Source organism: Notolepis coatsorum (assembly GCF_963971535.1).
Source record: "Notolepis coatsorum genome assembly, chromosome: 15".
In the NCBI taxonomy this organism is placed as follows: domain Eukaryota; kingdom Metazoa; phylum Chordata; class Actinopteri; order Aulopiformes; family Paralepididae; genus Notolepis; species Notolepis coatsorum.
Window position 1 is genome coordinate 50,339,979 of NC_140179.1, and position 24,723 is coordinate 50,364,701.

Below are 24,723 nucleotides of genomic sequence, written 5' to 3' on the forward strand. Positions count from 1 at the left end.
AGTAAAGGCATATTAGGAAGAGTGCATGATGATATAAGACCATAAGAAGGTTAGTGTTTGTTTTTTTCTTTTTCTTTTTTTCTTTTATATTAAATGAAGATGACTGCTCTACCTCCCGAGCCACTGTATCCTCCTTCTTAACACATTGGATGCCGGAGGTCGCTGTGGGCGTATGGCTGTTTGTGCCAGCGCTGTAATGCAATGGGGGTAGATGCCGGTGCTAAAACTATATTAAATATTATAGCTATGGATCTAATAACAACGTCGATTGTCAGTGAGTTTCTTCCGGTCAACATGCAAAAAACAAAAAAAAATTCATCCATACATTTTAGTTTTATACCGTGGTGAATATGAGTATAGTTCTAGAGTGATTCTGTGTAATCCCAGGAAACTCCGCCAAACAGCGCTTTACTGCATTCCACTATAAATCATGCCGCTCCTCGCCTTGATCAATAATCATTCTGAAATCAACGCTAGATTATCGGTATTATGTTTCATCATCGATGCATGAAAGGGGGGGGGGGGGGAGCTGGCCCTCCGTGCTTTGATCGCAACCAACGGGACACGGCCCACACACACACCACACATGCTGCGATCGCGGGCAAAAAATAATCGGATCAACGCAAGATTGATAATATATAGTCCTTACCTTGTCTATGATGTACTGCAAAAAGAATAATCCAATTATCTGATCGCCATTCCAAATACTGATCGCGATCGTGTGTCCAATGTTATCCACCAAAGAAAATGAACGGGGGGGGGGGGGGCGGGGACCCTCGTCATTGCCATCCCTATAAGCGCTTGTCTTGCTGGAGTGTTTAGACCCCGCCTGCACGCTGCAGCTCGGCCGAGAAAACAAACCACATCGTTTCAAATGGAGTGCAATAGCGGCCGCAAGGCATTAGGCGCCGGTATCGGACCGTTGCGGTCTCAGACAGAGTGCCACACAGTCCTACAGCATAGCAGGATGAATTATGAATGGAAATAGCGAATAAAAGAAATAACGATCCGGGGCGGCTACGTGGCGTAGTGGGCAAGGCGCTCGCCACGAATGACGGAGACGCTGGGCTTGCCTGTTCGAGCCCAGCGCTCCACATTGCTTTCAGTTTAGCTGGTCGTTCATACTAATACACATTGGCCGTATTAGGGGGTGGGAAACTGATGGGTGGGGATCGGGCGTTGTGGACAGAGACTCCTACAGGTCGGTTGGTGCGCCTGCGCAGTAGAATCAGGAAGTGTCAGGGGCAGCGTGAGCCTCCCACGCGTTACTCCTCGCCACTGAGAGATCGAGCTGCGCAGGTGAAAAGATGCGACTGCTGTTACCTCAAGTACCGGAGGGGACTTGTGCTATGTATGACTTAGTCCACATTGCAGCCGGCTTGTGGGAGGCTAGAAACAGCGTTCGTGACAGGGGAGGGTTGAATTGGATGATACGAAATTGGGATGGGAGAAAATATAGAAAATGGGAGAAAAAGTGGATACAAAAAAAAATAACGATCCAGAAACGTGTTAACGGCACTCAAAGGGTTAACCATAGACCTCCACCTGCATTGGTAATAATTACAAATGCTAATGATTTCTCATTTTAATATCTTGAAACAACATGCTGGTGCAAGCGCATGTCCACAAGACATTTATATCAGGTAGGTGCTCCTGCCATTGCCTTTAACCAAGGTACAGACATTACAACTGGAGATGGTCCTCTGGGAGCCTGTGGCTGCCCACTGCTCCCAAGTGGTTAGGAGGGGTCAAATGCACAGGGACTAAAGAAGTATAACTTAACTTTAACATAACTTAAGTACTTTTTGGATGAACTGAAGTTACTCCCATTCCTGAAGTATTTCAGAGCAGCTAGATGTGACTGATGGGCTCATTGAAGCAGCTGTGACTGATGGGCTAATCAGAGTAGCAGATTGGATAATATGAAATGGCTCGATTCTGTTGATATCCAGGAGGATAGACATCAGGGCTTTAGTCGTCATTTTCACAACAACAGCTCTAACGTAAATAAAGTATTCTGTATTTTGTTGTGAGAAATAATAAACAAACTTGAACTTGAACATTTTGGGTATATGTCAACATACCTTCCGTTAACACATTCGGGGCCAACCACGGACATGTCCGTGTTTCGGATCCAACGGTTGAGGGCCAACCACGTATATATACGTGGTAAGGTTGTTTTGGCTTTTATTCCATTGTAATATCCTACTCAATGTCACCAAGCGGCACTGCAGATTTACCCTACTCTTGGAATTCGGAAAAGTGCATTACCGGACAGATCCTAGGGGCGCTGTCTCGATAATGCAGTGTTCCCTGTTACAGACCGGTGTTTTATTTTATTTTTTTATGAATGGATTTTTCTGTTAGCCTAAAGCTATGCGTGTAGCCGATCGCCTGAAATAGTTTTTGGGACGCTGAATTCAGTATGCAGTAAAGGATTATAGCATCAGCCAATGGACATATGGATCTACCAGATGGCGATCGATAACTGGGAAATCCTTTTTGCAGTCCAACCGGCCACAGGTAAGAGCTATTTGACATCAATTACAGCCCAATCGGGCCTTGCTCTCATAGCCATCCACCCGGTCAGCGAATTAGGCTACTGAGGCTAATGCCGTTATTGGTAATCAATAATCAGAAACGACGATCCCCCCCCCCCCCCCCCCTGTCATGCATTCATGGTGGACCATGATACCGATCAAATGCATTTTGATTTTTATCTCTAGCTTGTCTATGGCCAAAACTCCATTCAATTGAACGTTATTAGCTTAGCGCCCTGTATCTCGCGTTCCAAGAAATACCCCAGAACATTCTGCTATAACGTTCATATTCAAGACGCTATAAAATGGGAACGTATTGATGAAAAAATTATTTGTTTAAGGCATATTGAAGGGACGGTTTATAGTGTCAATTGACAATGAGAATGGACAGATAGCAATAATATAAAGTATAGATTTAGCTCTACAAACAGCCTCACGCACAATGAAACCTTATTATGATATGCTGGCCGTATAGAGTGGGGATCGTCTAATCCCCGTGGCCGTCAATGTGTTAACACATTCGGGGCCAACCACGTATACCGTAATTCCTCTAAAAGTAACCGGGTCTCAAATACAAGCCGGGTCTCTATTAATGGCCGGGTGCGCTCTTGAGCTAAGCAATTATAAGCCGGCCTCCTAATACAAGCCGGGTTACTAATATACTGAGCTGCATACTGAGCTAGTTACTTGTTTTCACTTTGAAAATGTTGAAATGACCAGTGACCACCTGTAATTGCACTGTTTACTATTTCATACAGTACTTGGTTTCAATAAATGAACCCAGTACATTTTACTGGGTTCAAACTGACACAAAATGTTGATTTATTCATTATGATCTGTTTGAAAATTAGAAATATAGGCCTCTCTCTTATACATGCCTCCTCCTAATACAAGCCTGGTACCCGCTACAGTTGAAACAAATACAAGCCGGGGTTACTATTAGAGGAATTACGGTATATACGTGTTTCGGATCCAACATTTGACGGCCAACCACGTATATATACGTGGTAAGGTTGTTTTGGATTTGATTCCATTGTAATATCCTACTCAATGTCACGAGCGGCACTGCAGATTTACCCTACTCTTGGAATTCGGAAAAGTGCATTACCGGCCAGATCCTCGTAGGGGCGCTGTCTCGATAATGCAGTGTTCCCCGTTACAAACCGGTGTTTTTTTTTTTTTATCATGAATGGACTTTCCTGTTAGCCTATAGCTATGCGTGTAGCCGATCGCCTGGAATAGTTTTTGGGACGCTGAATTCAGTATGCAGTAAAGGAATATAGCATCAGCCAATGGACATATGGATCTACCAGATGGCGATCGATAACTGGGAAATTCTTTTTGCAGTCCAACCGGCCACAGGTAAGAGCGATTTGACATCAATTACAGCCCAATCTGGCCTTGCTCTCATAGCCATCCACCCGGTCAGCGAATGAGGCTACGGAGGCTAATGCCGTTATTGGTAATCAATAATCAGAAACGACGTCCCCCGCCCCCCCCTTTCATGCATTCATGGTGGACCATGATACCGATCAAATGCATTTTGATTTTTATCTCTAGCTTGTCTATGGCCAAAACTCCATTCAATTGAACGTTATTAGCTTAGCGCCCTGTATCTCGCGTTCCAAGAAATACCCCAGAACATTCTGCTATAACGTTCATATTCAAGACGCTATAAAATGGGAACGTATTGATGAAAAAATTATTTGTTTAAGGCATATTGAAGGGACGGTTTATAGTGTCAATTGACAATGAGAATGGACAGATAGCAATAATATAAAGTATAGATTTAGCTCTACAAACAGCCTCACGCACAATGAAACCTTATTATGATATGCTGGCCGTATAGAGTGGGGATCGTCTAATCCCCGTGGCCGTCAATGTGTTAACACATTCGGGGCCAACCACGTATACCGTAATTCCTCTAAAAGTAACCGGGTCTCAAATACAAGCCGGGTCTCTATTAATGGCCGGGTGCGCTCTTGAGCTAAGCAATTATAAGCCGGCCTCCTAATACAAGCCGGGTTACTAATATACTGAGCTGCATACTGAGCTAGTTACTTGTTTTCACTTTGAAAATGTTGAAATGACCAGTGACCACCTGTAATTGCACTGTTTACTATTTCATACAGTACTTGGTTTCAATAAATGAACCCAGTACATTTTACTGGGTTCAAACTGACACAAAATGTTGATTTATTCATTATGATCTGTTTGAAAATTAGAAATATAGGCCTCTCTCTTATACATGCCTCCTCCTAATACAAGCCTGGTACCCGCTACAGTTGAAACAAATACAAGCCGGGGTTACTATTAGAGGAATTACGGTATATACGTGTTTCGGATCCAACGCTTGACGGCCAACCACGTATATATACGTGGTAAGGTTGTTTTGGATTTGATTCCATTGTAATATCCTACTCAATGTCACGAGCGGCACTGCAAATTTACCCTACTCTTGGAATTCGGAAAAGTGCATTACCGGCCAGATCCTCGTAGGGGCGCTGTCTCGATAATGCAGTGTTCCCCGTTACAAACCGGTGTTTTTTTTTTTATCATGAATGGACTTTCCTGTTAGCCTATAGCTATGCGTGTAGCCGATCGCCTGGAATAGTTTTTGGGACGCTGAATTCAGTATGCAGTAAAGGAATATAGCATCAGCCAATGGACATATGGATCTACCAGATGGCGATCGATAACTGGGAAATTCTTTTTGCAGTCCAACCGGCCACAGGTAAGAGCGATTTGACATCAATTACAGCCCAATCTGGCCTTGCTCTCATAGCCATCCACCCGGTCAGCGAATGAGGCTACGGAGGCTAATGCCGTTATTGGTAATCAATAATCAGAAACGACGTCCCCCGCCCCCCCCTTTCATGCATTCATGGTGGACCATGATACCGATCAAATGCATTTCGATTTTTAACTCTAGCTTATCTATAGCCGAAACGCCATTCGATTTAACGTTATTAGCTTAGCGCCTTGTAACTCGCCTTCCAGGAAATATACCAGACCAATCCCATATAATGCTTATATTCACAACGCTATAAAATGGGAACGTATTGATGAAAAAATTATTTATTTAAGGCATATTGAAGGGACGGTTTATAGTGTCAATTGACAATGACAATGGACAGATAGCAATAATATAAAGTATAGATTTAGCTCTACAAACAGCCTCACGCACAATGAAACCTTGTTATGATAAACTGGCCGTATAGAGTGAGATTAGACGGATCCCAGTGGCCGCGAATGTGTTAAAGAAATGTGCATTTCATCGTGACTCTTTAGCTTGAGTGTGTGTTTTGTTCTGTTCCTAGTTGTTATCGACTGCTCTACTACAACCACTATCCTCCTACATGCTTTAGCTTTAGATAAGGCTATATTTGCATATCATATTTGCATTTACACCAGTCAATGGAGCAGAGCAGAACACTAACCTTCCATTGGACTTGCTAGAGGTAGGGAAGGGTGTGATATTATAGGTGTATTTCTCTCTGAGTTCAGCAAGCTGGGGGAAGGGGAATATAGCCATGGTGTAAACCTCCTGAGAACGAGAGGGAGAGAGAGACAGAGACAGAGAGAGACAGTTAGAAGATGTTTTGTACAACAGGTAGTTTCTGCCAAATAGGTACATTTCAGTTTATATCTATATATCTATGTGTGTGTGTGTGTGTGTGTGTGTGTGTGTGTGTGTGTGTGTGTGTGTGTGTGTGTGTGTGTGTGTGTGTGTGTGTGTGTGTGTGTGTGTGTATTACCTGCATGAGGTCAGTGGGGTGAATGAGGTCGTGTTCCAACATCTCCTGAGTGAGACGACCCATGGTGCTGTAGAACTCATCTGCTGTCTGACAATACTCTATCCTCCTGAGAGAGAGAGAGAGAGAGAGAGAGAGAGAGAGAGAGAGAGAGAGAGAGAGAGAGAGAGAGAGAGAGAGAGAGAGAGAGGAGAGCAGATAGAAGAGGGGGACAGAGAGAGGAGAGGTAGGACAAAAGAGAGGTTAAGCAACATCAAGTCAATAGTATGTCAGAGGGGATGTGAGGGACAGATTTGCCCTGATGATGCCCTGATTCCATCACTTCCACTTTAAAAACCCAAACACAGGATGGAATAAGGACCTGCGCACCTATAAGACAATCTACTCACTCTCCTAGTAATTCCCAGATAGCCAGGGCCATCCTGAGACCTGACAAGACAATCTACTCACTCCCCCAGTCGTTCCCAGATGGCCAGGGCGACCCTGAGCAGGACCTCTGACCCTTCAAAGAACACAGAGTCCCAGATCTTGAGCACGGTGGGAGGAGGCAGACAGGTGGCAAACATGGTCAGGAACCACTGCATGGTAAATACGTTGGTCAGAGGAGGTTCATAACTGCCTGGAAGAGAGAGAGAGAGAGAGAGAGAGAGAGAGGGAGAGATAGTAAACACATTTGTGAGGAAGCTTAGTGTAACATTACATGTTACTATGATACGTAGCTAGCGTAGCCTAACGTTCACATGTTACTGTGATATGTGGCTAGCATAGCCTAACGTTAACAAGTTACTGTGATATGTAGCTAGCGTAGCCTAACGTTCACATGTTACTGTGATATGTGGCTAGCGTAGCCTAACGTTAACATGTTACTGTGATATGTGGCTAGCGTAGCCTAACGTGCACATGTTACTGTGATATGTGGCTAGCATAGCCTAACGTTAACATGTTACTGTGATATGTAGCTAGCGTAGCCTAACGTTAACATGTTACTGTGATATGTAGCTAGCGTAGCCTAACGTTAACATGTTACTGTGATATGTGGCTAGCATAGCCTAACATTAACATGTTACTGTGATATGTAGCTAGCGTAGCCTAACATTAACATGTTACTGTGATATGTAGCTAGCGTAGCCTAACGTTAACATGTTACTGTGATATGTAGCTAGGGTAGCCTAATGTTAACATGTTACTGTGATATGTAGCTAGCGTAGCATAACGTTACATGTAGCTCACATAGCATTACTGTGATATGTAGCTGGCGTAACGTTACATGTTACTGTGATATAGCTAGCATAGCATAACATTACATGTTACTGTGATATGTAGCTAGCGTAGCCTAACGTTAACATGTTACTGTGAGTGTGATATGTAGCTAGCGTAGCATAACATTACATGTTACTGTGATATGTAGCTAGCGTAGCCCAACTTTAACATGTTACTGTGATATGTAGCTAGCATAGGCTAACATGTTACTGTGATATGAAGCTAGCATAGGCCAACGTTAACATGTTACTGTGATATGAAGCTAGCATAGCCTAAATGTTAACATGTTACTGTGTATGTAGCTAGCATAGCGTTAACATGTTACTGTGATATGAAGCTAGCGTAGGCTAACGTTAACATGTTAATGTGATATGAAGCTAGCATAGCCAAACGTTAACATGTTACAGCCGGGGACTAGACACCACAGACCCAGCCCTACCTCCGGCCTCTCTGTTGGCTGTCTTCTGGAGGTGGTGGAGGTGTTGGGACAGTCTGGGAAGCTTCAGACGGAGCAGGTCTCTAAACACAGCCATGTCTACTGACAGAGCACGCAGGTTGTTTGCAAAATAACTCTCTGGTAGAACCTTGTCTATCAGGTAGATCATCACCTGGGAAACGAGAGCAAGAGAGAGCGAGAGAGCAAGAGAGTGAGAGAGTGAGAGTGAGAGAGATAGAGAATCAGCCACCGACCGCAAGGCTCTGCAAAGGGTGGTGAAGTCAGCACAACACATCGCCAGGCCTGATCTGCCAGCCATGGATGACCTCTTCACACAGAGGTGCAGAAGGAAAACCCAGAACATTATCAGAGACCGCAGTCACCCCAGCCACAAACTGTTTTTATGACTGGGGCTTCAGGAGCTGGCAGTGTGTGCGTGCCGTCTCTGCAACGTATAACAGATGGCTGGTCTCACCAGGTTATCTGCAGGGAGTTGTTCAGCGGCACCGTATGGAGGAGACCGTGCTTTCTGCACACGCTCTGTTCACACCGTGTCCTTTACCTTTAAGTTGTATGTGGGTGTAAATAAATTATAAACGTGTGCGCATGCCTGGGTGGCAGATTAACGAGGCCTTGGTATTAACCTTTATGTGTGTAGCTACGCTGCAGTAATTATGCACTGAGTATTAACCTTTATGTGTGTAGCTACGCTGCAGTATGCACTGAGTATTAACCTGTGTGTGTGTGTGTGTGTGTGTGTGTGTGTGTGTGTGTCTACGTCGCTGGATGATTGATGTGCTCCGTATTTACCTTCAGTGCATCACTCTCGTTGCCCTCGGTCACCTCCAGAATAAGTGCAGCCAGAACATTGAACCCCTGACAGTATCCTACGGTCTTATTCCAGCGAGCGTAGGCCAGCAGAACTCTCTTCAGCACCACCCTGTCCTGCTCCCCCTCCTGGCCACAGTATGAACTGCATCCGGTCCTGTGCAGGTCCTGAGGATGGGAGTGAAGAAACACAGAACTCTGTTATCTGGTGTATCATGACAACTGATTCAAGTTCATATGTATTTAAAAAAAATACATGCAATACTAGGGAACCGACCGAGAGACAAGAGGAGAGGCAGGAGTCGGGGGAGAAAGAGAGAATGAAGAAGAAAAGAGGAAGATAGAGAGAAGAGAAAATAAGAGTGGTGAGAGAAGAGGAGAGAAAAGAAGAGAGAGAGAGGAGATAAAAAGAGACAGAGGGGGGGGGGGAATATATCGACAGAAATGGGAAGATAGAGAGAGGAGTGGAGAGAGAAGAGAAGATGGAGGGAAAGAGATAGAGAAGAGGATAGAAAAGAAGAGGATGGGAAAGAAGAGGGGGGGAGAGGAGAGATGAACAGAAAGGGGAAGAGAGAGAGGGGAGAATAGATAGAATAGAGAGAAGAGGGAGAAGAGAGAGAGAGAGGAGAATAGATAGAATAGAGAGAGAAGAGGGAGAAGAGAGAGAGAGAGAGAGAGAGAGAGAGAGAGGAGAAAGAGGAGAGATGGACTTTGAGTGGTTAACAGGAACCACTCAGTTGTTATCATGAATCACTCAGGAGCAAAAAAAACAGCCAGGATGTTTTCCATGACGGAATAAGAAGCTCCCTGACGCACAGCCATAAGCAAACATCCTGCACCCAACACTGGCCTTAATGGAAGGTTCTGCGATATTACATCCCTTACAAAAACAATATGGTACCGGCCATTGTATGAATAATTGACCATGGTATTGCCACGGTAAAAGTCATGTATCACCATGGTACCACTTTTATACGTTTATACATTATTATAGATTTAAACTGAGATACTGATGGTATTGGCATCATTTTGGTCACCATGACATGACATGACCATGACAACATTATACCATAATTCATAATATACCATAATTCCTTTTCTGTAAGTTGATGACCAGTGTGATTAGATTTTGAGAATTTAATATTCTAATGTCACAATGGCTACTGGCCATTAGAGAGTGAAGTTCTAAATTCTAAAAACGTAATTAATACATGTTAAAAAACGATGCAGGATATGAGCTAGCTATCTATAATGTTATGTGCATGTATCCACGTTCAGTGTTGTTTTCTGTGTATGTATTAATGCAGCATGTAAAATACACTCCAATATACAACAGGCCTCTGTGCCACCGAAGTCTTTCAGGTCTGTTTTTTTTTTATATACTGTATGTCAAGGAAAACTACTGAAGCTTCTATTAAGACCAGTGATGCAGTGGTGGTACCACGCCGTCCTAGCAGTTTCTTCTGAGCAGAAGTACGCGCACGGATGTGCACGCACGCGCACACAAAAATGCTTTCACAACTTTCACTCACTCGTCGCGCCGTGCGCCAAGTACGGCACTTATCTATCACCTAGACCAGGGGTGGCCAACCAGTCAGAGACTAAGAGCCACAAAAATTACTGTGGTACCACAAAGAGCCACACCATATACCAGCGTTTCTCAACCTTTTTTTCAGTCACGGCACCCTTCATGTGTTTATAGGTCTCACCCTCTGGCCTCTGAACTTGCTAATGTCTTTTTTATTTGGGCCTCACAGGGTTAACCTCTTAAGCCCGAGATATACAGTAAAAGTGTATATTTTCAGCATTATGTTTGTTTACCAATTATTTTAACTGTTATTAGTGAAATATAAGATTATAGAAATCTCAGGGCATTGAGTCAGAAACCGGCGCATATTGACAGGAGGAAGTGGCACAGCCAAAAGTGAGTGTAGTCTTTTGAAGGGAGAGACTCAGGGCTTTCGAATTTCGAAAAACTACCCTACCCAGCTCACACCAGCCCCTGTCAATCATGTGACTTCTGGATTTACTTTTTTATTTCTCTTGTTTTTTGGGATCATCTCCCACAAACCTGAACGTTATTGCCATAAAACAGAACGCAGTTAGTTTCTCTACCTTTCTGTGAATGTCTTGCAAAAAACTGTGTTGCAATACGAGAAATTTACATTATAAAAAAGATGGCAGAATTCAGTACTGTATCTACAAAACCTTCTGTTTAATCATCTTCCCTTTATTCATTTGCTTAGATTTTTCAGGTCTGGTCAATTTTAGCATGGTGTTATTCACAGTCAAAGATCATTTTTATATTTTTTTTTAAATAGAATTCATATTTTCCTTTGGTTCATTACAATTTACTCAAGCCTAGTAACAGACACACTATTTCTGACACTGATCCATATTATGTCCCTAGATTCAGATACCAAGAACATGCAAATGGCCCATTTAAAAAAAAAAATTAATGTTTATTCTACGTCCTTATGGAATGAGTGACATACATTTTTATTTTTATTTTTTGGATGGAAGAGCCGCACATTGACGGGCAAAGAGCCGCAACCCCTGCCCTAGACTTTGCATAATAATAGGATACCAATAACATAACAAAGAACGAGAAGTGCAAAACCAAAATACAAGCCCTGTGGGGGTTTGCTTGATCTGTGGAGCTCTCACTATGTGACAAATGGTCCCGACTGGAAGGATGAGGCATTAAGTTGTGCTTCAGAAGGAAACTGTCCTTCTGTAAACTAAGTTACATTGTTAATTTAGTTTGTATTTACTTTTCTAGTTTAAGTTAATTCAATTAAAGAAATTGTAACTACAATATTGTATCTACAATTACATTTAAAACATTGTTTTTCAACCATATCTGTTGACAATATAATTTCTTTATATATATTGAAGGCTACATCCTGCTACCTTTTTCAGCTTCTCTATTTCAAGGCAATATTTACAAAAACTAAACTAAAACTAGTAATTTCCTATACAAACATGTTTCCTACTATTTATGCATAATAATCATCTGTTCTGTGCGCACGCAAGGGAACATGTATGCGCATGCGCGTGCACGTGGCGTCCAGGCAGTTCCGATATTACGACTGCACCCCTGATTAAGACTATACTGCTGACTCAGAACATCTGCTTGGTTAGACACCCCCCCGCCTCATCTCCCACCCAAAGCACCCTACACACACCACCCTGTACTCTACTCAAAGCACCCTTGTGTGCGCACACACACACACACACACACACACACACACACACACACACACACACACACACACACACACACACACACACACACACGTTACCTTGACAATCTGGATGCCAAGTGAGTCATCGTCTGGGTTACTGCGCTCGTTAAAGGCAAAGCGAAGTGTCTTCTCCCAGTCAATTGAGATGCTGTGGAGATACTGATCTGCCAGTGTCAGCCATACCTGAGGATCAGAGCAACAGGAACACGGTCACAGGTGAATCCTGCTAGTCAGAAACAGAGACAGCTCGGGTGCCTCTAAAATGTCCATTTTGCTCTTTATGTCTCGCTCAGGTTGGGATTCCATGGGGTACAAGTCAGACAAGAAGAAAGATGCCAATTTCCTTTCTGTGTGTTCAGTAGCAAGCTGCAAGCTAGTCTAGCACAAATTAATGGAAGCTGCTACGAACCACTAGCCTAGCTTAAAACTCTGGCAGAGGTGTTTTTGGCCAACAAATAGGCTAGCTGGTCAGTATCCACTTCCATGTGTTTGTGCTAAGCTAGGCTTGCTTGCAGTCGGATAGCTTTCTGCTTAATGTACGGAGAGGAAATTGGTGTCCATCTTCTCGTCTGACTCTAGAGAAGATGGTAAGTGCATTTTCCATAATGTTGGCGAGTTCCTTTAACAGCAGTGGATGAAGATGAGCTGACTTACCCTCTTCCTCCATTCCTTGGGAATACCAGTGGAGAGTCTGGCCACTGACTTGAGGGCATCATACCACTGTAGGGACAAGACACAGACACACACATGAAATGAAATGCCAGTGTACCGTACAGTTAGTATAACTAATCATGTGACAGTATATGTAAAAGGCCAAAAGAGGTGCGGTCGGATAGCGCAGCGGACTAAGCGTCTGTCTACCACCACAGAGACAGTGGGATCGAATCCAGCTGTGGTGCCTCCGGCTTGGCCGACCGTCCATACTAACACAATTGGCAGTGTTAGCGGGTGGGAAAGCCGGTGAGGGTGGGTCCTGGTCGTTGTAAAACAGCGACTCCTACAGATCGGTCGGGGCGCCTGCACAGCAAGGTCGGGTCCTGGGAGAGGTAGTGTGCTCCTTCCACACGTTACACTCCCCCAAGTGAGAGTCCGCGCTGCCAGGTGAAAAGAAGTGGGAGGAAGCATGTGATAGTCTCCGCCCTCCCAGACCAACGGTAGGGGGCAGAGCATGCAACGACCAGGTAGGGGATTGGGAATTGGCATAACGACTAACATTGGGATGGGGGAAAGATGGAAAAAGAAAAGGCGGAAAAAGATAAAGTAAATATATATTTTTTTAAGGCCAAAATGTATCTCAAAAGGAACACACCAACATTATGGGAAATGCGCTTACAGTCTTTTCCAGAGTCAGACAAGAAGATAGATACCAATTTCCTCATTGTGTGTTCAGTAGAACGCTATCCAGCTGCAAGCTACAGACCACTAGCCTATATATATATTTTTTTTAAACTTTCTTTTTTAGCGTTTATCGCTTTTTCTGGTCAAGCATGACCGACAGAAACAGGTTGAAATGGGATGTAGAGCAGGGGAAGACATTCTGAGAAATGACGGCGGGTCCGGGAATCGAACTTGTGTCCCCCAGATCCGTGACGAGCACGGTTTTCCCAGACGCAGAAATAGCGCCGAGATATGCGGTGAGCTACGGGAGCTCCCCCCACTAGCCTATCTTAAAGCTCTGGGATGCCAAAAGCTAGGCTAGCTGGTCCATATCCGCTTCCATTCGTTTGTGCTAAGCTAGGCTAGCTTGCAGTCATTTAACTTTCTACTGAATGCACAGAGGAAATTGGTATCCATCTTCTTGTCTGACTCTGGGGAAGACGGTAAGCACATTTCTCATAATATTGGCGTGTTCCTTTAAATGGAACATGTGACATTATGGGGGGGGGGGGGGGGGGGGGGGGGGTTCTAGAAGCAGGTTATGCTAGCTTGGGTACCACTGGTTTGAATATGGAATGCTAACAATTCTAACTTGCAGTTTTTAGATGTGAAGCTTCAAGCACCTCATAGAGCAGTAATCACACTTAACTCATTCCTTCATCTATTCATCAGTCACGTTCAATCAAAGAGTCTGGGAGACACGATGAGTGCTTCACATCTATGACACTTCATGTCCTTGGTCATTTTTTTTAAGCGAGGTGCCACACTGAAATGTTTCCTCCTCAATGTGATTATGAGTTCACGTCTAATATTCAGCTTGTGACCCAAATCGATTATGTTCAGTCTCATGCCAGGACCCAGATCTGTTACAAACAAACGTGTATTATCTGTGCATATCAGGGCTGACCTCGACACGTCGAATAGTCGACTAATCGATCGAAAGGAGCCATAGTTGACTGCCAACCTCTTAGTCGAATGCAAAAAATACTGTATATATATATATATATATATATATATATATATATATATATACACACACAAGATTATTATTATTTTTTATTATTATAATTTTTTAATCATTCTTCCCAAAAGCAAAGAGGCCTAGTAGCGTGGCTAACGCTAATAATGGCGCACATACCAGCGAGGCTAACTGCCTATATAAGAAAACTGGCACAGAGGCACTGAAAGAGGATTTCACACACTAGACGTATCAAGATGTATCCATCAGTGGACCAATTGCATGCTTTCGGAGAGGACGAGAAGCCTTCAGTCGACTCCTTCAGACATTAAGCACCCCCACAGCCCAAATGGTGACTATACAAATCCGTCGGGGCCAGGCCTAGTGCATATGTATATATATCATGGCTTCATCATCATCATATACGTATCATGCCTTCATCATCATATACATTTATCTACTATTGTCCACATACTGTATCAGTTTGGTTTAATCTGGTATTGTATTCTGCTCTGTAAACCTCACAATGCTGCCGTTGATGATCTGGTGTATCTATCCATCACATAATATCCATCACATATATCCATCACATCTATCCATCCATATTTCTATCTATCTATCTATCTATCACATCGATCCATCTTTCTATCTATCTATCACATCTATCCATCTGTCTATCTATCTATAGTATCTTTCTATCTATGGTATATATATATATATATATATATATATATATATATATATATATATATGGTACATAAATACCAATATATATGTATGTTTGTCTATCTCTATAAGTTCATTCATCCATCCAGCATACTGTAGGCAGACCAGTGACCCAGTGTGGCTCTCGTCCCTGGCCATATTTTAAGAAACACTGCTATGAAGGAATCAACTTACCTGCTGAAATCCATTCTTGCCCAGCGGTGGTTCAATGGTAAACTTTAGCCTGGTGTCCACTCCTAGAAAAACAGAGTACACCTGAATGAAAGCTCAGTTTACATCAGGCATTTTACAAAGATATCCACTGCCCCTTTGACTAGAAGGCATCAAAATGAAGGCATCCGAAAATCACAAAAGATCCATTCAACAACTCCTAAAAATTGACGCACAGAGTTTACAGAATGCATGCATGTATTACATTCTGTAAACTCTGTACATCCATTGTTTTGAGTTGTTGGAAGTTGTATTTGTTCTGATGGGCTGCTCCCTGCCGCTTCCAGTCCTTTGACAGTTGCGTTCCTCTCATCATCTATATGAATTGAAAATGGGGGACCCTGATGGAAACAAGACAAACGTCTTTCTCAGGTCTGCATCCACTTAACAATTGTATGTATTGAGCCGTACTGTATTGTACCCATTCTGCAATCTGTTAAATAAAGTTTTCATTCATTCATCAACATTGGCTGCACGCACGCTAATGACGCCACGTGCACGCGCGCATGCGCATAAATGGGTAGAATGCACCTGGCCCACTCCCTGGGGCTGAACTGGACACACACACACACCTGCATAGAATGTTGTATGGTTATAATCTTTATGTCACATTGACTACCTTCAGCTCGGTCACAATTATGAATGGCCAAGATAATTCACATTAGAAGAACAGAATCCAAAAAAGATGAATGAGAGTAATAACCTTATGTCAGAGCTTTGAAACGAAATGACTATAGTCGATATCCTAATTCGGGGGGAACCCAATATCTTGCAGCAAAAGATATTTTCGTGTGACACTACTAGGCCATGGGCCGTATTGTAAAAAATCGTTGTATCAATGCTTCGGAAAAGCAGTTTTGCCAAATTCGGAGACGCTGCTTTGTTGTGCGGATATGTCGCTGTCCTCTTCCGGGTGGTTCTGATTCTACAGAAAAGCAAGTTCACCAAAACAACATGGCAATTAAACTGCCTAATATAATATGTTCATTAAGCCAAACCCTCAGGGGTGAAACGGAAATTAAAATCTGAGCATTATAAGAAAGCCGCTTCGACAAAGTCCCAGACCGCTCTACTTGTATCCCCCTTGAGAGAGAGAGAGAGAGAGAGAGAGAGAGAGAGAGAGAGAGAGAGAGAGGTCCGCCTCGCCACAGCAGTTTATCCTAACGACAGAATCAAAACCTGGATTTCCTGAAACAAAGTAGTACAAATCAAAGTATTATTTATTATCAAATCATTGTTTAACCTGCCGCGTCCGTCTCTGCCGTGCTGCTGTCCTGCGCCATTATGTGTCTTTCACTCACTGGGGGTTGCTTTTGTTCTCCTGTTTACCCTCTCGGGGCTTTAGTAAAGGATTAACACAGACAGACAGCCCTCCTCCTTCCCTTTCGACGACAGATACAACGCGGAGCACACGGCAGGACAGCCCATAATAAGCAATAGCGAGCATGTGGGCGGAATGTGCTTTACATACTGTATTGAGTTACTACTGTGGGTCATTTAGACTCCAAGTGGCGTAAAGCCGTCTATGTTAAAAGAAGGGTTGCATGAATGATTGGTTAATTAGCAATTAACCATTCGAAATTAGGTTATTGTCGAATATTTCAAGAAGTGAAAGTATAGCCTAATAATAAAAAGTGATTTCCCCAGATCGTTCTTTTCAGCACCACATTCAAACGGGACAGCGGCACGGCGGCGCTTTATAAACGGGCTGCATTTATATAGAGAGCTTTTATCCAAAGCGCTTTTTACAACTTGTGCCTCTCACATGATGATTCACCCGTTCACTCACGGAGGCTAGCCCCTTTCGTGACTGTGATGCACCGAGTGAATCCACAGTCACTTGCTCCTCAATAGTTAACCAACCTAGATTTACCATGAAGGACTGTTTCTGGCCGAACCGTTCGTTATACAAGAATCACAGAGAAATGTCAAAGGTACTCACAGTTGCACGAGGGTTTCGGACAGAGATACGGGATGGTTTGACAGCTCGGCGTTGCTAATAAACATTTTAAATATTCTTTATAAACTGCTCAATACTACACTATTTCCGGCGTTGGGTGCATGATGCGCAGGCGCACCAGGCAGCCAACGCCGGAAATAATGCCGTTCTGAGCATAGATATATATAGAATGGTTCTGAGCAGTGTTTGACCGGCGTTATTTATTTTCCGTAGCCGCATTTCTGGCAGACACTCTCTGATTGGCACTGACTGACGCTCTCTGATTGGCCACTGACATGTTTGCCCAATCGCGTGACGAGCTGTGTCTTTGCCCATTTCCGCGTCGAACAGCCTGCAAACTACCTGGCGTTCGATCGCCATGCTCTAAGACAACTCTAACCTTAACCAACTTCGAAAGAGTGCCTAAGCTTAACCAGTGTAGAAACAGGCGTCGGCCAATCAGAGAGCGTCTCCGAGAAATGCGGCTACGGAAAAAAATAACGCGTGTTGACCAGTTTATAAGAAATATTTAAAATGTTTATTAGCAACGCCGAGCTGTCAAACCATCCCGTATCTCTGTCTGAAACCCTCGTGCAACTGTGAGTACCTTTGAAATGTCTCTGTGATATTTGTATAACGAACGGTTTGGCCAGAACCAGTCCTTCATGGTAAATCTAGGTTGGTTTCCTATTGAGGAGCAAGTTCACTCGGTGCATCACAGTCACGAAAGCTAGCACCCATATCCCTGAGATTGAGGGACTCGACAAGAACACGCAATGGTCACCAGCAAATAAGAGTCTCTTTTTAACACCACGTTCGTCCGGACACGGAGCCCCAACGGCCCCATTCACCTGGCTCTAACGTGCAGAGCAGCCGGGGCGCACTCCGGGAGATCCCGTTCCGCTTCTTCAACACATTGCTGATGATGTTGCCGACACCTCCCGAGGAGCCCTGCCGCTGTTTCACCCCCCTCACCGACCTCCGACCCGCGGCGACGAACCGGTCCTGTCTCATTGCAAAAATAAAAGCCCCCCTAGGATCGTTCCATCAATTAGCGCCCGTCATTTGAACAGTCGCAATGTTCTTTGCATAATATGTCAAGAAAAGCCTATATTCCCCGAAATGCCCTCGTCATCCTCATTGGTAATCAAGCTGGAAATCCCGTTTGATCATCCCGTCAATTACCCGCCCGTTATTTGTGCCGTTCTTCCGCGTTATTTGATCCAGAGACGTCCCTTTACTTCCAGGAGGCTGACACCCCCCGAACCTCTCCCGAGACGAGGCTTTAATTAAACCAGTTGCCCTCCGCCTCCGTTAAAAAGGACGGAAAAACAATCAATCAAATAGATTATTATTGTGTGAGACAGCTTTCAAATGCATGACGACACGCCGGTGACTGCTCTGCTTTTTCCGCCTGACGTCCCCAAAAACAAAATAGGCCCTCCTCCTATAACTCTCCACACCCTTCAGCGGCAGAATGTCGTCCGATATGTAGCGAGAAGCAGGGCCAGATGAAAATGAGTCACACAGGAAATACTGCATCTGAAATGAGAGTTGGAAAGTGTGCAAAACATCGATCGCTTCCTTCCGAGGAGTAAATAGCAGCAGCTCTGCGGTGGACTGGCGGAGCGAGCTGCTGCAGCGTATGCCCCCGGTTTACCGTCACGAGGAGGGGACTGGAGGAGGGCTGCGGTAGGATGCAGGCACAGGGAGGAGATAGGGAAGGATGAGGTAATGATGCTGGGAGAGGAGAGGAATCAGAGGATGCATGTATAGGCAGCCAATATGCAGGAAAAGATTATTTCCAGACCCCATGCAATATTTATTTCACATGGTTGAACATTCACTCCATGTACACTGTAAGAACAAACTCATGAAGAAATTAGATTCCGATTCACAGTATGATTTGTATAGTATAGGCCACAGTGATGATAGAGCTATAGGAGAGAGTAGGTGAAAGGAGGGGTGAGAAGAGGAGAGAGGCTGCAAAAAGCATAGACAAGGAAGTAAGCTTTTTATTTTGTCATGTGGGGAGAACAAACAGATGGCCACCTAGTAGCCCTTATCGGCCGATAATAAAACGACAGATACAATGTCATATGCATATATAAGCCTAATATATTATATTAGTACACTTATCTTCAAGTATCATGATGTATTAAATTGTATGCATGACACAGGGACAGGAAGGGTACTGTCTCTTATTGCACACAAATGACCCCAGTATGGTGGTCAACGTCCATCAAGAGAGGATGTTTCTTCCTAGACAAAGACCCTGACGGATGGAGCTTGTGTAAGTGCACTGTGTGTGGGGTGTATTGTGAACGTGAGTGAGTGTGCATGCTCATAAGAGGGTGAGAGTTAAAAAGAGAGGGAGACATGCAGAATGAGTGAGTGGGTGGGTGGGTGAGTGTGTAAGAGTGAATTAATGTGCTCATAAGAGTGTGAGTGAAAGAGACAGATAGAATGTGAGTGAGTGTGTAATAGAGAGAATGTGAGTGAGTGTGTAATAGAGAGACAGACAGAATGGGAGTGAGTGTTTGTGTAAGAAGAGAGACAGACAGAATGTGAGTGAGTGTTTGTGTAAGAAGAGAGACAGACAGAATGTGAGTGAGAGACAGACAGAATGTGAGTGAGTGAGTGAGTGAGTGAGTGGGTGAGTGTGTAAGAGAGAGACACACACACAATGTGAGTGAGTGTGTAAGAGAGACAGACAGAATGTGAGTGAGTGGGTGAGTGTGTAAGAGAGAGAGAGACACAATGAGTGAGTGTGTAAGAGAGACAGACATGTGAGTGGGTGAGTGTGTAACAGTGAATTAATGTGCTCATAAGAGTGTGAGTGAAAGAGACAGATAGAATGTGAGTGAGTGTGTAATAGAGAGACAGACAGAATGTGAGTGAGTGTGTGTGTGTAAGAAGAGAGACAGACAGAATGTGAGTGAGAGACAGACAGAATGTGAGTGAGTGGGTGAGTGTTTAAGAGAGAGAGAGACACACAATGTGAGTGAGTGAGTGTGTAAGAGAGACAGACATAATGTGAGTGAGTGAGTGTGTAAGAGAGAGAAAGACAGACAGAATGTGAGTGAGTGTGTGAGTGAGTGTGTAAGAGAGACATACATAATGTGAGTGAGAGTGTGTAAGAGAGACATACATAATGTGAGTGAGTGAGTGTGTAAGAGAGAGACATAATGTGAGTGAGTGAGTGTGTAAGAGAGACAGACATAATGTGAGTGAGTGAGTGTGTAAAGGCCTCTGCATGCTACAGCAAATTCAAAGCAACTTCGACACAACATCGACAAAGCAACGGTGTTGCAGACACTCTACCTTTATGCTTCTGCAAAATCAACGCGCAGCCTATGTAACATTGTACCCCGTATGTAGCTAGGTTCCCTAGATAGATGACGCTTCCCTTCTCAACCAACCCATTGATAAAAGCAGAAAAATAAGCATAGTTTTTACTTCCGGGCGGGGGGTTTCAAAATAAAAGAGCGAGTCTAAAAGCACCGTAAATACGTTTATTTTTTACAATATCTAACGTTACACGAACCTAAACTAATCTAAAGTTAGTTTAGGTTCGTGTTAACGTTAGATTATGTACAAAATAAACGTATTTCCGGTGCTTTTAGTCGTCGCTCTTTTATTTTGAAATTCCCCGACCGGAAGTATTATAGTGTCTGTTGCTAGCAGCTTAACCTTTGTCAGCCGGTTCTTTGCTTTTTAACGTAACTTCATTCGTTTCCAATGGAGAGGAGAGAAAGACCGGCTCACATGCAGCTCAAACTACCTATTGGAATAAATTAATTGATTGATGTTTAACTTGTCCCTGTGTGTGTCCAGTCATTTCGACTAGCAAACGTTGTATTTAACGTTAAAGTTACCTCAGGATACCATTGTATTTAGCTATGCAGCTAATGTGGATAGCATTTTGTATAGCACCAATGCTAGCTGGCTGGCTACAGCTTTATTTACTAAATTATGGAGGCTTTTTTATCGTCAAGGTAAGAGAGGATTTGTCATGATCAACTGAAGGCGTATGCTATGGAACAATATGTGCTTGGGTTTTCAGAAAAAGGCCAGCTATGTGACGCTAATTATTTAGCATCAACGCTGGCTGGCTACAACAATGGCGGATGGTATTCTCTGCGATACCTATATTATTCTATGACAGCCCCGCCCCCATTCGCTAACCAACCAATCACTGCTACGCAATATCAACGCAACGGTTGTTTAGGTTAGATTTTGGAGACATGTACGCAGATTCCTCGCAACACAGTCTACAAGACCCTAAACAACAACCGCGCTGAAATCGCGCTGATGTTGTGTTGAAGTTGCTTTGAAGTTGCTGTAGCATGTAGAGGCCTTAAGAGAGAAAGACAGACAGAATGTGAGTGCGTGAGTGTGTAAGAGAGAGATCATCATATTTTATTTGCATTACAGTAAGTACCCCCCTCTGCCCCCAAGTGACACTGGCACAATGACACTGACTGCACTGCACTAGTCCTTACTGGAACTCTGCACTCTACATATATACGTATTTAATTGATGAATCCTCCACTGCACTGTTTTTTGTCCTGTGTCTGTGTTGGTGTTTGTCGTTTACTGTGAAAAAAGAAAGGAAAAAAATGCATACACTGTAATGCTGCAACAATTACCAATGTGTTTTTACACAAATGGCTTAATAAAGGAATCTGAAGAAGTTGACAGCCACACAAAGATGACACTATTATTAATATAAATGGTAAATAAGAAATACATTTTCACACATTGAAGTCTCTCAGACAAATAGCTTTGAAACGAACTGAAAACCCAACACAGTATAGTCTTTGTAAAAGAAGATACGGGTAAACTGTATTAAATCCTTTTGACAGATCTACAAATAGGGTGGTACTATGTTTTCTTTGGTTATTTACCAGTGATTCCAGGGTTTTTGCTAGACAGATAGTTTGGATATTGACCAATAATAATTTAGATCTCTAATATCTCCACCTTTATGTAATAGATTGAGCCGTTTTCCAGGTAATGGAAACTACAGTATGCCTGTTGACAAATAAAGATAAAATACATGTGTTATTTAATTAATAGCAGCTAGTCTGAGCAAAAAAGAGATCCAATTTATCTTCTCCGGTTGATTTCCTGGTATCAATGGATTGCAAATGCTTCAAATACAACACTAGTAGAGAAAGGTTTGGATAAAAGTGTCAGCTAAATGACTAAATGTAAACATTTAATGTAAAGGCTGGAAGGAAAACGGAGAGGCATGCCTCACAATGAGCACATGATCATGTGATTATTAAGACGGGGCCCTGTATAATTATTATCAAACAAATTACCAGCATCAAAGTGCTTATTAAAAGGTTAGGCAGATCTGTTTCTGTTCAGATATTACATTACATTACATCATTACATTTTACTAGGGGTGTAAAAGTACACGTATCCGTACCGAACCGTTTCAGTACTGGACCTTAGGTTCAGTACGGCTGTGTACCGAACAAATACAATCCTAACCACATTTAGTAGAAGTTCTGGGGTTTTTTAAGTCGTATTTGGGGGCAATTGACCAATGGTAGGCTTTTCCCCCACTCATCTGGGTAAGAGTTTCTTATCTGGGTAAGAGTGCTCTCGACCACTCTTAGAATTTGGTCTTGCCTAAGAGAAAAGCAAAAATAAGAAAACATTGCTGAATCCCAGGTAAGAACAAAATAAGAAAAAATGCTAGTTAAGAACAAAATAAGAGGAAATCTGTTCTTATATCGCTTCGTGAATGAGGCCCATTGGACCTCATTCTCAAACATTTTCTTAACCATTTCACTGCCACACGACAGAAGGTTAACCCTGCGTGGCAGTGAAAGGGTTAACCTGCTGTTGTGTGGCAGTGAAAGGGTTAACCTTCTATGTATTGTTGCAGTGAAAGGGTTAACTGTTTGGTAGTGCGGCGGTGAAAGGGTTAAGTGTCTTCTTAAATATCTTCTTATGAACTTCGTAAGACCAAAGAAAGATCCCCGCCGGATTCATGAACGTGTGAAAATCCCCAAATGGACACAATAAAGCTGGGATCAGATAGTGACGCATCTTTCTCTTAATCAAAAGATGTGTGAACGTGGCTGTACTGTCACCAGTACTCAGGGAACAAGAGGGCAAAAGAGCAATGCGCCATTCTCGTTGCTAAGCAACACAAAGTCCACCATCACCCCTTCCCCCCTAGTCTGCAACCTCTGTGTCATCCTCGACCCCACCCTCTCCTTTGACCCCCATGTCCGCTTCATTGTAAAAACATCATATTTTCACCTCTGCAACATTGCCAAAATCCGTCACTGCCTCTCCCCCCCTGCTGCTGAATCCCTCATACACGCCTTCATCTCCTCCCGCCTGGACTATTGTAACTCCCTCCTCACTGGCATCACCTCCCGCTCCCTCCAACAACTGCAGATGGTCCAGAACTCAGCCGGCCGCCTCCTCACTAACACTCGGTCCCGTGAACACATCACTCCTGTCCTCCACTCCCTCCACTGGCTCCCGATCAAGGAACGCATCAACTTCAAAACACTACTCCTCACCTTCAAAGCCCTCCATAGCCTGCCCCCCCCCCCCCCCCCCCCTACCTGACTTACCTTCTCCCCTACCGCCCCACCCGTTCCCTCCGGTCCTCTTCCACTCTTTCCCTCACTGTCCCGTCACCCAAACTTAAAAGTTTTGGTGACCGGGCTTTTTCACAAGCTCCACCCAGACTGTGGAACACCCTCCCTCAGACTGTCCGTGACTCTCCCTCACTCTCCACCTTTAAATCCCGACTCAAAACCTACCTGTTCTCCCAAGCATACAACCTTCCCTACCCATAATCACCCTCCTCCAACCTACAACCTCCCTTTTTTCCCTTCCCTACTTTCTCTCCCTCTCCTGCCCCCCCCCCTCCCCTCGGTTTCCTTACTTCCCTGACTGTTCCCCTACTGGACTCCTTATCTGTTACTTGTTACCCGTGATTGTATGTCCTTTGTCTTCATACTGTTGCTTATTACCTGTAGTTCTTTGTTCTTTTGTTCATTTGTTTTGCTCATTGTCAGCGTCTTTGGTAAGTTGGTAAATTGCAGACAACACACAATGGTCAATTTGGTTGAAAATAACAATATTGTGAAAAAAATACCCCCCCCCCCCCCCCCCCCACGTTTGACATCTGCCTGTCCTTAGTTACCATGGTAACCGCTCACTGCACGTCTTTTTTAGTCACATTTAACCTCAATATTACGTAGATTATAGTGTTACTCAACATAAAACACATTATGCACATTAGCTCCAGAGTCACATGTCACACCATGACCCGTTTGAACCACTCCAGTCTGGGTTCAGGGCAAAACATAGCACAGAGGCCGCTCTGATCAAGGTAACAAAATGACCTCCTCATGGCTGCTGATGCTGGCAACATCAACATCCTCATGGACCTGTAAGCTATGG

The 24,723-nt window shown here is 43.7% G+C and overlaps 1 protein-coding gene across 1 annotated transcript in view; it reads right to left on the bottom strand.

The window, feature by feature from the left end:
* The window catches only part of tbc1d30 (TBC1 domain family, member 30), a 69,710-nt gene that overhangs the window by 27,337 nt on the left and 17,650 nt on the right, over positions 1-24,723 (bottom strand). The window contains exons 3-10 of the mRNA XM_084330207.1: positions 15,303-15,364; positions 12,722-12,787; positions 12,125-12,250; positions 8,802-8,987; positions 7,995-8,163; positions 6,746-6,914; positions 6,299-6,404; positions 5,981-6,087 (exon numbers count right to left, since the gene is read on the bottom strand). Of these exons, the coding sequence (XP_084186333.1) occupies positions 5,981-6,087; positions 6,299-6,404; positions 6,746-6,914; positions 7,995-8,163; positions 8,802-8,987; positions 12,125-12,250; positions 12,722-12,787; positions 15,303-15,364 (991 nt within the window). The remainder of the gene's footprint in view (positions 1-5,980; positions 6,088-6,298; positions 6,405-6,745; positions 6,915-7,994; positions 8,164-8,801; positions 8,988-12,124; positions 12,251-12,721; positions 12,788-15,302; positions 15,365-24,723) is intronic.